The sequence below is a fragment of the Tupaia chinensis genome, unplaced genomic scaffold, assembly GCF_000334495.1.
Source record: "Tupaia chinensis unplaced genomic scaffold, TupChi_1.0 Scaffold000539_1, whole genome shotgun sequence".
In the NCBI taxonomy this organism is placed as follows: Eukaryota; Metazoa; Chordata; class Mammalia; order Scandentia; family Tupaiidae; genus Tupaia; species Tupaia belangeri.
Genome location: NW_006160052.1, coordinates 5530637 through 5546380, shown reverse-complemented (window position 1 = coordinate 5546380; position 15744 = coordinate 5530637). Strand labels below are relative to the sequence as shown.

General features: G+C 43.6%; 1 protein-coding gene across 2 annotated transcripts in view; it reads left to right on the top strand.

Annotated features, from left to right (window-relative positions):
- Positions 1–15744, top strand: part of ERLIN1 (ER lipid raft associated 1) — a 44214-nt gene that overhangs the window by 23783 nt on the left and 4687 nt on the right. For both annotated transcript variants that reach the window (XM_027775285.1, XM_006157374.2), the window contains exons 9-10: positions 6358–6449; positions 14825–14914. In XM_027775285.1, the coding sequence (XP_027631086.1) occupies positions 6358–6449; positions 14825–14914 (182 nt within the window). The remainder of the gene's footprint in view (positions 1–6357; positions 6450–14824; positions 14915–15744) is intronic.

The following is a 15744-nucleotide window of genomic DNA, read 5'->3' as shown; positions in this document are numbered from 1 at the left end:
ACCAAAACTCCCCCCCCCAGGGAGGATGGCCATGCCACAATCCCTTCTCCTCCATTCTCCTCTCAGGATCTTGGGCACGCACTGCACATGCACCCAGCATGAATTTAAGCTACGGGGTCTGGGACTTGAACCTGTGGTCGACTACATGGGAGTCCAGCAACATAGCCATTATGCCATCTACTGGTCCCAAAAACCTCCAATAATTATCAGGTAAAAATAGCTTATTTAAGGGACCAGCAGTTGGCGTGCATAATGGCTATGTCGCTGAACTCCCATGTAGTTGACTGCAGTTTGAGTCCCGGACCCAGTGACTTAAACTCAATGTCTAAAGCCGGGCGCGTGTGCGTGCGTGCCCAAGATCCTGAGAGGAGAACGGAAGAGAAGGGATTACAGCGTGGCCATCCCCCCTGGGGGGTGAGTTCTCGCTTTCTGTCTCTCTGTCTCTGTCTGTCTTTCTGGTGAGCGCACATGCCCTATAGCAAAATCCTCTCCAAAATAAATACTCATTGATTATTTTTTAAAAAAAAATGATTGGAGGTTTTTAAATGTAATTCCTCATTTTTTTCCTTTGCCGTGTAACTTTGTGTTTTTATTTTTCCTGGCGGTTTTGAAGTTTTGAACTTCTACGCAGTCTGTTCAGTGCTCTTTTCTTTATGATGTGTTGCTGGGCTGACATGCTGTAAGAGCCTCTCACTATTTTAAAAGTACGGAAATTTAAATAAAATCAGAAATGACAACATTTTTCTCTACTTTGACAATTGTATTCTTAGAATTAACTCTTTAGTTCATCTGGAATCCGTTTTGATGTCAGTTGTGAGGCAGGGCTCCAGCTCATTCCCTCCTTCCCCCATAGGGTAGCTATAGTAATTATTAAATAATTTATCCCTCCTCTCCCCACTTTGAAGCGATGTTTGTGTTGTGCTCTAAATTCTATTGTATACTAGAGTCTTTCTGAGCATCGTTCTGTCCCATTGATCTTTCTGTTCTTCATCTTTTAAGTTACTGAGTCCTTGTTTTTTCCTCATCAGATCTGCTTCTCTTGTTTTTCCCTTGTGAGTAAACGGCAGCTCCTTCTCAGACCTATCTTGTAGTGTGGAAGGCACCTTTAATTTTCTATGTTTTTCTGTGCAAAAAAGCCTCATGACCACCCAGTATTGTAGTTAGGATGGAAACTACCTACAGAGTTGACCATTCTCTTATATATAAGGAATGCTATGTTGCTTAAAAGCTTTGTCACTGAAAAATTTAGCCAGTTTTCAGAGGGAAATTCGAACTTGCTGCAGACCACCAGTGTTGTGTGTGTGTGTGTGTGTGTGCAGTGTGGGGTGTTTAAATAACATTAATAAAATCAGAAGCTTCTGAGAGAGCAAGTCCTTGGTGTAGAAAAGTCAGCCTCCTGATAATAGCACTTTCTCAGTAGATAGATTAATTACAGCAGAGTGCACTACAATTCGGAAACGAAGTATGCAGTGAATAATGTCCTCAAAGACCAGGTAGGCTTCGTTCCAGGCTTCTGGGAAGGAGGAATGTAAACGGCTAATGGGTCTTGCCTTCCTCCAGCCAGTGACTGTTTATTTCCTGCCAGTGCTGAGTGCTCTCAGGCTCAGGAAGTGATAAACTGGCCTGCTTCTGTACATGCTATACAATTGCATATACTTATACTGCCCTGGGAATTTGGTGCTTGTTTCCGACTTGATTTCGAATGTTAGGATTTTGTCTTTGTTTGGCTTCTTTGGCTTGCAAGTTTAAAAAAGAAAGCAAGGCATCCAGCCAAAAATCTTCTTAAGATATCGTCTAAGGAAGAGCCTTTTTCCAGGAGAGTTTATTTTCTCTGTGGGTAGAGTGTTTTTTCATGTGGTCAGGCATTTTTCTAAGGAAAGAAGCAATAGTTCATCTTTGACTTTCAGGGTGATGGCGTGAAAACTAAATTTTTGAGTGGAATCCTAAAACATGTTAGTAAACATGTTTTAATTTTGTATTAGTATCATTTGAGGAGATTTAGTTTGAAGATTTATTTTTAAATATACATTGGCTTTTCACTTTTATTTTTTAGGCTGTACGTGTTACAAAACCTAAAATCCCAGAAGCCATAAGAAGAAATTTTGAGTTAATGTGAGTAACATGCATGGGATACCAGTGTTTTTCTTCAGGGCTGTCTGCACACGGGTATACCGACCTGGGGAAACGCGCAATGGTGCCCTCTGGGGTGCGGAACGTGCCTGCCTTCTGGACTTGGTCTACTAACATTCCTTTTTCCGACCATGCCTCCTCTCGGGCCTTACCTCTCTCCAGACTCTTAGTTTCTTCTTGATGTATAGGCACTTCAGGAGCAGTTTTAGTGGCTGAACATGCAGTTGGCAGTACAACTATTGCTGGAGCTATAGTTTGTGAATATTTCCTTGAAGTAAGCATTAACAGAGAGGACAGTCAGGGTTAAGCACTATGTATTCGGAGCCAGAGCCGATGTGGCTGCAGTTTGAATCCCAGCCCCAGCAGTTTGAAAAACACAACAGGCACATGTGTGTGCACGCTCAAAGTCCTTACAGGATGCGGGAATGGAGGAAAAAGGATTGTGGCGTGACCACTCCCCATTGGGGGTGCTTTCTCTCACAGGTGCACATGCTTCCTGGCAGTAAATACATATGCATATATTTATATTTGTAAAAATAGGAGGGAGGGCATTTTAGTTGTTAAAGAGAGTATCATTTGTTATTAAGTAGTTAGAATAGACAACATGGTGGTATAAAGTTTGGTTTTCTTGGGCCAGCTGGTGGCGTGGTGGTAAAGGCAGCTTGCTCCCACATGGCCAACTGCAGTATTTGTATCCTGGACCAAGCAACTTGAGAAACCGTCCAGGTGCATGTGCTTGTGTGCCCAAAATCCCAAGAGGAGAGTGGAGGGTTGTGGTTTGGCCATCCCCATAGGGATGATTTCTCATCTTACTTTTCTCTCTGTCCGTCTCTCTGGGAGAGTGCAAGCCCTATGGCAAGTTAAACATTTTTAAAAATAGGGACCAGCAAATGGCGCAGTGGTTACGTCACTGGACTCCCACATAGTCGACTGCAGTTTGAGTCCCTGGTGGCTTAAAACTTCATGCCAGGTAAACACATCGGGCACGTGTGCATGCGTGCCCAAAATCCCAAGAGGAGATGGAAGAGAAGGGATTGCAGCGTGGCCATCTCCCCTTGGGGGGGGAGTGATTTCTCGCTTTCTGTTTCTCCAGAGAGCACACGTGTCCTATAGCAAAAACTCTCTCTTTAAAAAAAAAACAAATTCATGCTGGGGGGTCGGCGGGGTAGGGGTGTGTGTGTGCCCAAATCCTGAGAATGGAAGAGAAGGGATTGTGTTGTACCCATCCCCCCAGTGGGGGGGGGTTGACTTCATGCTTTCTGTCTCTCTCTCCAGTGAGTACACATGCCCGATAGCAAAAATCTCTCTCAAAAAAGATTTTTTTTTTTTTTTTTTTGGAGAGATTTTCACTGTAGGGCGCGTGCGCTCGCCAGACAGAGAGAGACATAGAGACAGAAAGCGAGAAATCACCCCCCAGGGGGGATGGTCACGCCGCAATCCCTTCTCCTCCATTCTCCTCTCGGGATCTTGGGCACGCACGCACACGCACCCGGCGTGAGTTTTAAGCCACCGGGTCCGGGACACGAACCGCGGTCGACTACGTGGGAGTCCAGCGACATAGCCATTACGCTAACTGCTGGTTCCCGTCAAAAAAGATTTTTTTAATACTAATTTTTTTTAATTTTTTTTTTTTTGTATGTGATTGTGCATCTAAAATTAGACTTGGGGGAACCAGCAGTTAGCGTAATGGCTATGTCGCTGGACTCCCATGTAGTTGACTGCGGCTCGTGTCCGGGACCCGGTGGCTTAGAACTCATGTCGGGCGCGTGTGCGTGCGTGCCCAAGATCCCGAGAGGAGAATGGAGGAGAAGGGATTGCGGTGTGACCATCCCCCCTGGGGGGTGATTTCTCACTTTCTGTCTCTCTGTCTCTCTCTGTCTGTCTGGCGAGCGCACGCTCCCTATAGCGAAAACCTCTCAAAAAAAAAAAAATTAGACTTGGGTCATTATCAATCACCCTCTGGGAAGCCTTGTATGAGCTGACTCCTGGTAGTCTTTTTCCTTGATGTGTCCAGGTCTGACTGGAAATGAGGAGTTACTCGCTTGACTTGAAATTGGTTTCTGGGTGATTGAGAAGGGTCCCTTTTAGGGGGATACTTACTGTGTTTGAAATGGCAGTGTTATTTTCTTTACGACAGGTACTGAAAACAAGTCTTCAGGAATTATTTTTGAGTACCTTTACTCTGAGAGATGCACATACACACTCCCAGCAGGCCCTGCACACCACAGCCCGCCCTGGGCCCAGCCAGCCCGCCCGTGGGTGTGCACGGGCGGGAAGCGGCGCCCTTCCCTGGGAGTTCAGTTGCATTGCCATGTGCTGCTGCCCGGCCCCTGCCTTCAGAAAATGTGGCTGATAGGTTAAGCGGGAAAATAGGAGATACTGGAAAAGTAACTGTGAAAATCAGGAGTGTAACAGATGTATAAGTTCAGGGGCCCCAGGAGTAGCGATACTGCTTTGTGGGGTGATAGATTTCCTAGCCCTTTTTGTTCCCAAGTCTGTATTGTGGGTCTGGTCCGTTGAATGAAAACAGCGTTTCTTATGGTTTATTTTTTCCTTTCCTTTCTTCCTGAGGGGGTGTTTGTGCACGTGAGAGAGGAGCGCCCTCCACGAGGTGCCATCTCCTTCTTCCAGGCCTCTGGCCCAGCAGGTCAGGGCATGCACGTGTGCCCAGGGCGTTTCAGACCGACTGTGTCAGGGATTTGAACCGTGGTTCTCATGTGGGATCTGGCTTCCCTCTCTCTTTTTTATGTTTTTACCATAGGGGGCATGCGACAGAGTCGGCCCATGAAAAAAATACTTATGAAAGGCTCAGGATGTCTTTGGCTTCGGTGGTGATGGCAAAATGAATGTTGTATGTACTTTGCCTCAAAGAACTCATAGTATTCAGAGCCTCATTTCATGTCTTTGTTGGTAGAGGAACTTTGGGGGAGATGTTTCAGGGAAGCTATTGGAGTTACTTTTCAGATAATTCTGAATCTTTGTTAGTTTTATAGACTCTTGGAATTCCAGAACTAAAAACTGTCTTGAGATTATCCAGTCTAACTTTTTACTTGATAGTAATATTTGTTTTTTTTTTTTTTTTTTTAATTTGCTAGAGGGCACCTTCCCTTGCCACCTTGGCCAGAGAGAGACAGATGGAGGGTGGTAGTGAGAACGTGTCCCGCCACTACCCCACCGTGGGGAATGGCCACGCTCCAGTTTCTTCTCCATCTCTCCCTCCTTTCAGGATTTGGGCGTGCATGTACACTTACCTGGTGTGTTTTCCAAGCCCTTAGGATATGAAAGCACACATTTAGTCATATGGATCCAGTGCATTAACCGCCAGCCCATGGGCTGGTCCTAGTGTTGTTTTTGTTTATTTCTGTTTTTGTTTTGGCTACAGAGAGTGTGCACTCACTGGAGAGAGACAGAGAGGGAAAGTGAGAAAGCAGCCCTGGGGGAGTGGCTGTGCTGTAATCCCTTCTCTTCTATTTTCCTCTCAGGATTTGGGGCGCACACACACATGTACACACCCAGCATGTTTTTCAAGCCACTGGGTCCAGGACTTGAGCCACTCAGTCAGTTCTGTGGGACCCATCCACTTTAATCACCAGGCCACCATCTGGGCCCCTAGTGATCTTTTCTATACCATTCCTGCCACGTCACCCAGTTCGTAAATGCTTAGTGATAGGCCAGTCATTTCCATTGTTAGAAGCCCAAATTCCTTACGTTAAGCCACAACTCGCTGCGTGAGAACTGCCACCTAGTTATCTGTTCTGTGCAACAAATGGGCCTGCGCGGGCCTCCGCTGAGGACGGGCAGAGCCCCCTCCGCTCTGCTTTCCCAGCCTGGTGCCCAGTGGGCGGAGTCTGCCCTGAGGCTGGTGCTGCTTTCTCCTTAGCCCTTAGCCCAGGGTGCTGTGTAGGCTTGCAGGAGGCGAACAGCAGAGGAAGGGCTAGTCCTCCCTTCAGAGCACAGACCCGCACATGATACTGTCAGAAGACAGAACAGACCAAATTCAAATGTACTAAATTTTTTTTTGTCTCTGGGTGACTTTGCACCCAATCATTGAGTCTTTCAACCTCAGATTCATTATAAGTAAAATAAAGTAACGCCTCTCTTACCTGCCTTAGTGAATCAAAAGTTCTTGTCGGAAAGTGGTTCTCTGACTCATTGTAGGAGAAGAATTACTGGTTGTGACTACACATAAGAGGATTGTTTCTAATTTCCCTAACATTTGCTTCACAGGGAGGCTGAGAAGACAAAGCTTCTTATAGCGGCACAGAAGCAAAAGGTTGTGGAGAAAGAAGCTGAGACAGAGAGGAAGAAGGCTGTTATAGGTACTTGGCTTTCTCCCTGAAATGAACGTCTCTACATACATGTATGAGGATTCGGTGCTTGTCGGTCTCATGGCGGGTAGTGATGGGACCCAAGTAAACACGCGCTGTGGACAGCGCCCCGCTGGGAACGCCGCTGTGCAGGCAGAGGTCCCAGAGCCTTCCAGAGTAGGTCAGGCCGCTGCACAACGGGCCTGCAGAGCTTTGGCTCTCCGGCTGATGGTGGCTGCCACTGTCGTCTTTTTAAAAACAGGGCGAGTGGTTAGGGTGTGTGAGTAGCTGTCGTCTCTGTGGAGCAGGGTTTCTGTTACGCAGATTAAAAATAGGGAAGACTTTTGGCCAGAGCTCAGGATCTAGGCAGATAGCTGCCAGCTATGAGAGTACGCGGGACTGCTGACAGCTCGTTTTGTGTGACAGCGGCTTTCCTCCTGCTCCAGGGTATCGTGCCTCATCAGAAGCCCTCAGTTAACGCCAGATTCGAGGATGTGTTCTATTAAATATTTCAAATCTATAGGAATGTACACAGAACATTCTGAAGGCTTAAGATTTTGCCAGATTTCCTTCAGATTCTGTTCTCTTTGTTTTAAAGAGAGGGAGGGGCATAGGTATGATTGACAGGGTCTGTCTGTCTGTCTATGCCATGATTCCTGTGCCCCAGCCTTCCAGTGAGCTGGGACAAGCATGCACCTGTTTTAAATTGGACTGGGAACCAAACCTAGGCTTCCCATGGGGCCTTAGCTACCACGCAGTCACACCCTCCCACTTGTGCACCCAGCTGGGCCATGATCTTATTTTCTGTCTGTCTTTTTTTTTTTTTTCCCTTCTAATTGCTAGAGGGCATGTACGCTTGCCAGAGTGAGGGGGAACCATCCCCCCAAGGGGACATGGTCTCACTGCAGTCCCCCCTGCATTTCTCTATCCCATCGGGATTTAGGGTGTGCCCTCATATGCACCCCAGACATGTTTTGTTTTTGTTTTTGTTTTTGAGAGGTTTTTCACTATAGGGCGCGTGCGCTCGCCAGACAGACAGAGAGAGACATAGAGACAGAAAGCGAGAAATCACCCCCCAGGGGGGATGGTCACACCGCAGTCCCTTCTCCATTCTCCTCTCGGGATCTTGGGCACGCATGCACACGCGCCCAGCGTGAATTTTAAGCCACTGGGTCCGGGACATGAACCGCAGTCGACTATGTGGGAGTCCAGCAACATAGCCATTACGCTAACTGGTGGTTCCCAACCAGATATGTTTTTCAAGCTATTGGCGCTGGATTTCAAACAGTTCAGTTGACCATGTGGGATCCGGCTCAGTAACTTTTATTCTAAAGTTGATGTATATCCTTTTTGCCTGTTTTTTTTTTTTTTTTTTTTTAAATATATATTTTTTATTGCCATTGGGTGTGTGCACTCACCAGAGAAAGCACACACAAGAGAGAGACACAGATAAAATACCCCGTAGGTCATGGCCATGCTCAATACGTTTTCCTCCATTTCTCCATCCCTTCAGGATTTGGGACACACATGCTATACATCTGGTATGCTTTTTAAGCTGCCGGGCTGGGATTTGAACTACAATTAGCCATGTGGAATCTGACTTTTTATGTGAGGCACTTAACCATTGCACTACAGAGCTGACCCAATATTTTTATACTTTTAATACAAGCATGTAACGATAAACAGTTCACAGAATCGTCTTACCTACTTGAAACTACCAAAAAGGGAATTAGATTCTACCTGTATTTCACAACTTGCCTTTTTTTTTTTTTTTTTTTTAACTACCCATTGTTGTGTTGTTTTGTTCATTCATATACATGTAGATCTGGTTTGCTTTAACTACCGTATTCCATTCTATGAGCGGACCTTAGTCTGTTCTGATGAATTACCCATGTAGGATTAGGTAGCTCCTACATTTTCCTTATTGTAAACACTGCAGCAGTAATGTGTATTTTCTCTGTTTTTCTAAGCAAACATGCATCATGACTTTGTCAACAACCCAATATTTAGCAGTCTTGCTAAAAATACTGTTATTTCTAGTAGTCGCTTATATTTCCTGTGAGCAACCACATTGTCTTCAGATAACAGTAATTCTGTGTGTGTGTGTGTTTGTGTGTGTGTTTACAGTCTCACACCTTTTATGCTTACCTTTCTGCTTTAAGCTGTGACGTCCAGTAGTGTAGAAAAGAAAGATGGTGACAGACATTCTTGTCTTTTCCCTGACTGACTAGTCCCAGTAACTTATCATTTATCAGTTAATGAAGTTTCTCTTTGTTCTGTGTTTGCCAAGAGCTTTTATTGTGAATGGCTATTAAAACTGCTAGAATTTTTTTCTTCATATGTTGAGATGAGCATACCATTTTTTTAAAAGAATTATTTACTTAATTTTATTTGTTATAATTTATTTTTCATTTGACCAGAGAGAGACACAGAAAGGGAGAAAGTGAAAGTGAGAAAACAAGCCTTCAGGTCCAGGACTCAAACTGTGGTCGGCCATGTGGGAGTCCAGCACCTCAACCACCATACCACCTACCAGCCCAAGAATACCATTTTTTAAAAGCTGTTAATATGGTGAATTATATTAATGGATACTCTACTTCTCAGTTACCTTTGCATTTCTGGAATAAACACACTCTGTAATGATATAGAAGGTTCACCCCAAGATAGTTCTCTGTACTGTTTGCTGATAATTTCCTTAGAATTGCTTTCATTTTTATAAATGAAGTCAACTTATTTTCTTTTCTTAGTTCTTACTGTTGGTTTTTTGTTTTATTTTGTGTCATAGTAGCCTCAGAAGGAGTTGAAGAGCATGTCTTCCTTTTCTGTGTCCCAGAACATTTATGTAAGACAGGCGTCATCTTCTCGTTGTAGAGGCTGCTGGAACTAACTTTAAACACCATCTTGGCCTGTCAGTGTCTGGTTTCTTTGGTTGTTTGCTTGTTTTTTTGTGGTAACATTTAACCTGATTCATATTGAAGGTAGGTCTGCTCAGCAATTTGTTTCCTTTTTAAGTTAGTTTTGGTAATTACATTTTTATAGGAAGTTGTCGGTTTTATCTAACATTTCAAATTTAGGAGCATAAATTTGTAGAATTCTCTTATGATGTTTAAAACCTCTACAAAATTTGTATGCCCCCTTCTCATTCCTAATATTGTTTATTCTTTTTATTTTGCTGGATTGGTTTTACCACAGGTCTTTTTTGTTTTATTCTTCTTTTTTTTTTTTTTCCCCAGAGAACAGGCTATTTGTTTTCTTTTGCTGGCCGTTTTTAATTTCAATTACATTATTTACATTTATTTTTATTTCCTTCTTTTTACTTTTTTTGCATTTACTCATAGGTTCTTTTCTAACTTCTTGGGTTAGATACTTAATTCATTAAATTTTCAGTCTTTTCTAAGGTAAACATGCATGTTCTTATAAGTATTACTTGAACTACACTTTACAAATTGTGGAATGTACTGTGGTGTTCAATATTAATTATTTTTAAAACATTACGATTATGATGTCTTAGTCGTAAATTATTAAAGGATGTTTTTCTATTTCTTTTTTTTTTTTGGAGAGGTTTTTTTGCTATAGGGTGCGTGCGCTTGCCAGAAAGACAGAGAGAGATAGACAGAAAGCGAGAAATCACCCCCCAGGGAGGATGGCCACGCTGCAACCCCTTCTCCTCCATTCTCCTCTCGGGATCTTGGGCATGCACGCACATATGCCCAGTGTGAGTTTAAGCCGCCGGGTCTGGGACTCAAACCGCAGTCGACCACATGGGAGTCCAGTGACATAGCCATTACGCTAACTGCTGGTCCCTCTCTTTCTATTTCAGTGGGTTCTGAGGGCCTACCTTTTTATTATTGATTTCCTATGTTACTACTTTGTAATCAGAAAACAAGATCTGTTATATGGATTCTTTTTTTTTATAAGGGGGATTTTTGCTATAGGGTGCACGTGCTCATCAGAGAGACAGAAAGCAAGAAATCATTCTCCTGGGGGATGGCCATGCCACAATCCCTTCTCCTCCATTCTTCCCTCAGAATTTTGGGCACATGCACACATGCACCCAGTGTGAATTTTAAGCCGCCAAGTCTGGGACTTGAACCACAGTCAACTATGTGGGAGTCTAGTGACATAGCCATTATGCCATCTGCTGGTCCCAGTTGTAGGATTCTGTGGGATTCTTAAGTGTTTGTTGAAATTTGTTTTGTGGCTTCCTTATGCTTGATACTTTTTATAAATGTCTTAATATGCCCAGAATGATGGAACATAGAATCTCTATTTGTTGGATCCAGATTCCTCTGTATATTCATTAGATCAGGCTTATAAATTATGTTTTTCACATCTATACTCTTCTGATTTTTGTCTTCTTGAGCTATTAGTTACTGAAATACATGTTTTAAATCTCCCACTACGATCACGAATTTGTTGACTAGTAGTTTTTTCTTTATATGTTTTGGGGCTATATTATTAAGAGCATTCAGGTTTAGGATTGTTATATCTCCCTGGAGAATTGTTCCTGTTTTGTAAGAACCATCTGTGACCCTAAATATGTGTTTTTGCTTAAGACTGATTTTGTCCAATGATGATAACAGCTATTACCAGGTTTTTCTTGGTTAGTTGTTTTCTTGGTGTATCTTTTCCCATCCTTTTACTTTCAACCTTTCTATGTCGTTGTTTTAGGTGTGTCTCTTGTAAACAGCATGTAGCTGGATTTTGTTATCTTATCCAATGTGAGAATCTATCTTTTAACTGGTGAGTTTAGTCCTTTTATATTTATTGTGGCTCCTGCTGTATTTGGATTTGTTTGTATTATTTAACTATGTGCTATTTACCATGCATTTTTTTCTCTGCTTCTTTTTCCCTTCTTTTTGATTGGTGCTGAATCGATTAAATTTTCTTTATTCTTACCTTCCTTGTAGTTGATTGGAAGTTTCACATTCTGTTTCTGGAAAGTATAACTAGTCTTTACCTATAAAATGTTAACAAGTATACCTGACTTGACAAAGTCCAAAGTTAATCATTCTCTCTGTTCTCTTCTCGAACAAAATTCTCATCACTGTCTTCTACCTCTGATCTTACATATTCTTGTTGCCAAGTGTTTAGTTTCATGTTTCTAGTTTTGCATTGATTGTCATCATTGGCATTGATTCTTACAGGAAACATTTATTTTGATTTACATTTGTTGAGTAGTTTTTCCACTCCATTGCTGGCAATTCATTCATTTTCTCTGTTAGTTGTTTTTTGTTCAGTAAAGGCTAAGGAGTAGAACACTTCTTCAGTCTTTCTTGGTGTGAAAATGCTTTCATTTCATTTTTGAATGATAATTTAGCCTACAAAATTTTTTTTATTACTATTTTTTCCAATTTGACCAGAGAGAGAGAGAGAGAGAGAGAAGAGAAGAGAAGAGAGGGAAAGTGAGAAAGCAAGCTACCAGGCCCAGGACTTGAACTGGGGTCAGCTATGTGGGAGTCCAGCACTTTAACCACCATGCCACCTGCTGGCCCCTAGCCTAAAATTCTAAACCAGACTAAGCTTATTTTCTCGCATTGCTGTGGCAATATTTCACTTTTGTTTGGTTTCCTGTACCTCTTTATAAGTATGTTGTCAGTGAAATTGCTCCTTTTGAGTAATTTCTTTTTTTGCTTAAGAGTTTTCTCTCCAAGCCCACCAACGGTGGCACATGAGTGGCACACACTGCTTGAGCAGGTGTTAGACACATGTGAGGCCCAGGTTCAGTACCCAGGTCAACTTGAACACATGAGGTACATTTGCAGGTGCCTGTGGTAGTTGGGAGGCTGGGGCAGGAAGATTGTGACATAGTGATACCCTGTCAGAAAGTTCCTATTTCTGGCTGTCTCTCTCTCTCGCTCACAAAGGAAGAGGACTTTTCTTTTTTCCTATGTATTTGGGTATTCTTCAGCTTGACTATGATCTGTATAGGTGGAGAAACGCTTATTTCTTGGGTAGGCCTTGTAGCTTTATGGTTAAGGGAGCTGGATCCCACATGGTCAACTGCAGCTTGAATCATAGCCCTGGTGGCTTGAAAAGCATGCTGGGCGTGTGCCCCGAATTCCAGGATGGGGAGATGGAAGAAAAGGGATTGCAACATGACCATTCTCCATTAGAGAGTGTTTTCTCTTCTCTCTCTGTGTCTTTCTCTGGTAAGCATATATGTCTTTTGATGATTTAAAAAACAAAAGAAAAGCTTACTTCTCATGGGCTGGAGGGTTGAGTATTTTAGTTCTTCTAGTAGAGTTGCAGCCCTCAGGAGGCCTCAGTTTTACAAAATAGGAGTTGTAGCAAGGCAAGGCCTCATCTGGCCCTGTGTGGGCTGTGATTCAGGTCCCTGTCCCTCTCTTCTTGTGTGATAATCACCCTGAGACACCACCATACAGGCTTTTGACTTGCCCTTTGTCACTTGAGTATCTCCTTTTTATTCTTATGGACTCGGTCTGCACTAAAAACTTGCTAATTTTATCTAGATTTTAAGGTGTCATTAGCTGAAGGATTTTCTTACCAGCGTATTTCACCATTGTTCTAGAACTGGAAGACTGGGAGTGCACTGTCCTGGTTTATCCCTACATGATGAGAAATATTCAGTGGGATTGCCACAACAGTCCCCATATGTTGAGACAGCATTCCCTGGTTCTGGCTCCAGGCTCCAGATCCCTTGCCTTTTATTTAAGTTTCAGCTTGAGTTTCTGCTTTAGCTAAATGTCTGGCACAGTTGAACATGGTGGTTTTATTTTCAGGAGATAGAATGCAGATTGAGTTTACTTCAGTGGGGAAATAAGGAAGTCTGCCAGGAAAGAGTTGATAAAGGATACTGTCTTCTGGAAAGAAGAAACCGCTTGGAAAATTTTTTTTTTCCATTATATGCTTCCCCAAGGGGCTACAGATAAGATATAGTAAAAGATTTACCTTCTTTGACTGAAAGGGAGAATTAAGAGTGTTCTTAAAAATTGTAGTGATTGAATTTCAAGTGTAATTTGAGTCTTCCCTGGTCCCCGATCCTTGCTTAGGAAGGATATGTCGTCCCGCCACGTGTTCTTGTAATGTTACAGCTGCTGTGTCCACTCCACTCCCTGCACTTATTTTCACACTCTGAGATGTATTATCACCTGCTTCCCTTTTCTTTTTTTTTTTTTTTTGAAGAGGTTTTTGCTATAGGGCACATGCGCTCGCCAGACAGAGAGACAGAAAGTGAGAAATCACCCTCCAGGGGGGATGGCCACGCCACAGTCCCTTCTCCTTTGTTCTTCTCTGGGGATCTTGGGCATGCACACACACATGCCCAGTGTGAGTTTTAAGCCACCGGGTCTGGGACACGAACCGCGGTTGATGACATGGGAGTCCAGAGACATAGCCATTACACTAACTGCTGGTCCCTCTCTTGCTTCCTTTTTATCTCCTGTAGTAGTCAGACTTCTTCCTCTGCTCATCATGTCATTTGCGTGGTGGTAACTTGACAGCAGATCCTGAATGTATTAGGTCTTTGGGAAAGTCATGACACGATTTTGCCTAGAAAAACATAGAAAAATACATCATGACTTTCCTGCCGTCCTAATACTAAAACTCGGCTCCTTAGCCTCTCGCTCAAGATGGAGGTCTTCCAGCCCTCCGTATTATTTCCTCCTCTCACTTGCTGGCTCCACACCACCTGTCCATTGTGAATTATTCGTTCAGACCTTCTCGTCTGGATGCCAGGTCCGTTCTTTAAGATTCCTTCCAGAAGGCCTTTCCTGGTTTAACTCGTTTCCCTGCCTCGTTCTTTCTCCTGCCACGTTCTGGAATTGCCTCGTGCTGTGTGCATTTGTGCTGCTCTGTGTTTGTTCTGTGGCATCTCACACAGTGGCTCGTTTTCCATTAGCTCGGGACCGCTGCTGTCAGTGCCGTGGAAGCCTGGAACTGTTAAGCTTTTATGCTCCCTCTGTCTACAAAATTAGCGCCGTCGAGATGGAACAGCGAGCTAGGAAATACATCCCCATGTTTTCTTTTGCGTTGTTTGCAGTCTGGATAGATAAGACTTAATGAAACAATTAGCCTATAAATCCTTGTGTAATTAAATCTGAGACTATATGCTGCTGGTTCTGAGTGCCTCTGGAACTTGAGAAATGTTATTCTTTTTTTGGAGAGGGTGTGTGCGCTTGCCAGAAAGAGAGAGACAGAAAGCAAGAAATCATCCTCCGGGGGGATGGCCACACCACAGTCTCTTCTCCATTCTCCTCTTGGGATCCTGGGCACGCACGCACACGCCCCCTGCATGAGTTTAAGCCACCGGGTCCAGGACTCGAACCGCGGTCAACTACATGGGAGTCCAGCGACATAGCCGTTATGCCATCTGCTGGTCCCAAGAAATGTTTTTGAATGTGTCTCCTTTTGTTGTGTAATTATAGAGGCAGAGAAGATTGCACAAGTAGCAAAAATTCGGTTTCAGCAGAAAGTGATGGAGAAAGAAACGGAAAAGCGGATTTCTGAAATTGAAGGTACATTGGGGAGACATGAGGTTCTGTCTGTCTTGAACTGCCTCTCTGCCTGAGGAGTCAGGCTCTAGATAGTGTACGTGTTGGGGGGGACTAGCTGGCCTGATATTCTATACAAACTTCTGAAAACTGCTGTAATTTATCGAGCGATGGTCTGGTTGGTGACTGTAGTGGTGCGGCCTTTCATTTCCTTCCTTAAATTGGAGCTTACTGCCTCTCACTTATTACCCACACTCAGTTGAAAAGAACATACCAGATAGTAAACTCCAGCATCACCAGTTTCTTTGCTACCTGTCAACAACAAAAACAAAAGGAACAAATTAGGTGGGGAGAAAAGAAGCCTGAGTTTTGTTGGAGGATCTCAAAACTCCTTGATGTCACACAGAGAGATGTTGACATTCTTAGCTCACACTTAAAGACACTTTGCTTGATAACGACTGCTTCCTGTCTTTCTGTGTTTCCTGATTCCAGATGACCTCAGGGGGAGGGGGACGGGCAGTGAGTAGAGCAGAACTTTCACACTGCACTTGGTGGCTTAACTTGAAGCCCAAGGCCTGGGTAAGGTGCGAGGCTTTGGGTAATGGAAGACGGGAGGAGGGGGAGAGGACAAAGAAGCACCTTAGAGTCGAAAACAAGGGGCCGCAGATGGACTGAGAGTTATTCAGCAAGGACAAGTGTTCCCCCTGGAGAAGGAGCTCTGGGGACTAAGATTTGAGAACTGCTATTGTTGCAATGAACTCCTAAAGTGAGGTAAGCAGTTGAAATATTATGCAGTGGAGAAAGCGGCTCTTCCCCAGTTGAGGGAATGGAAGAGCAGTTTTCCTTGGTTTTAA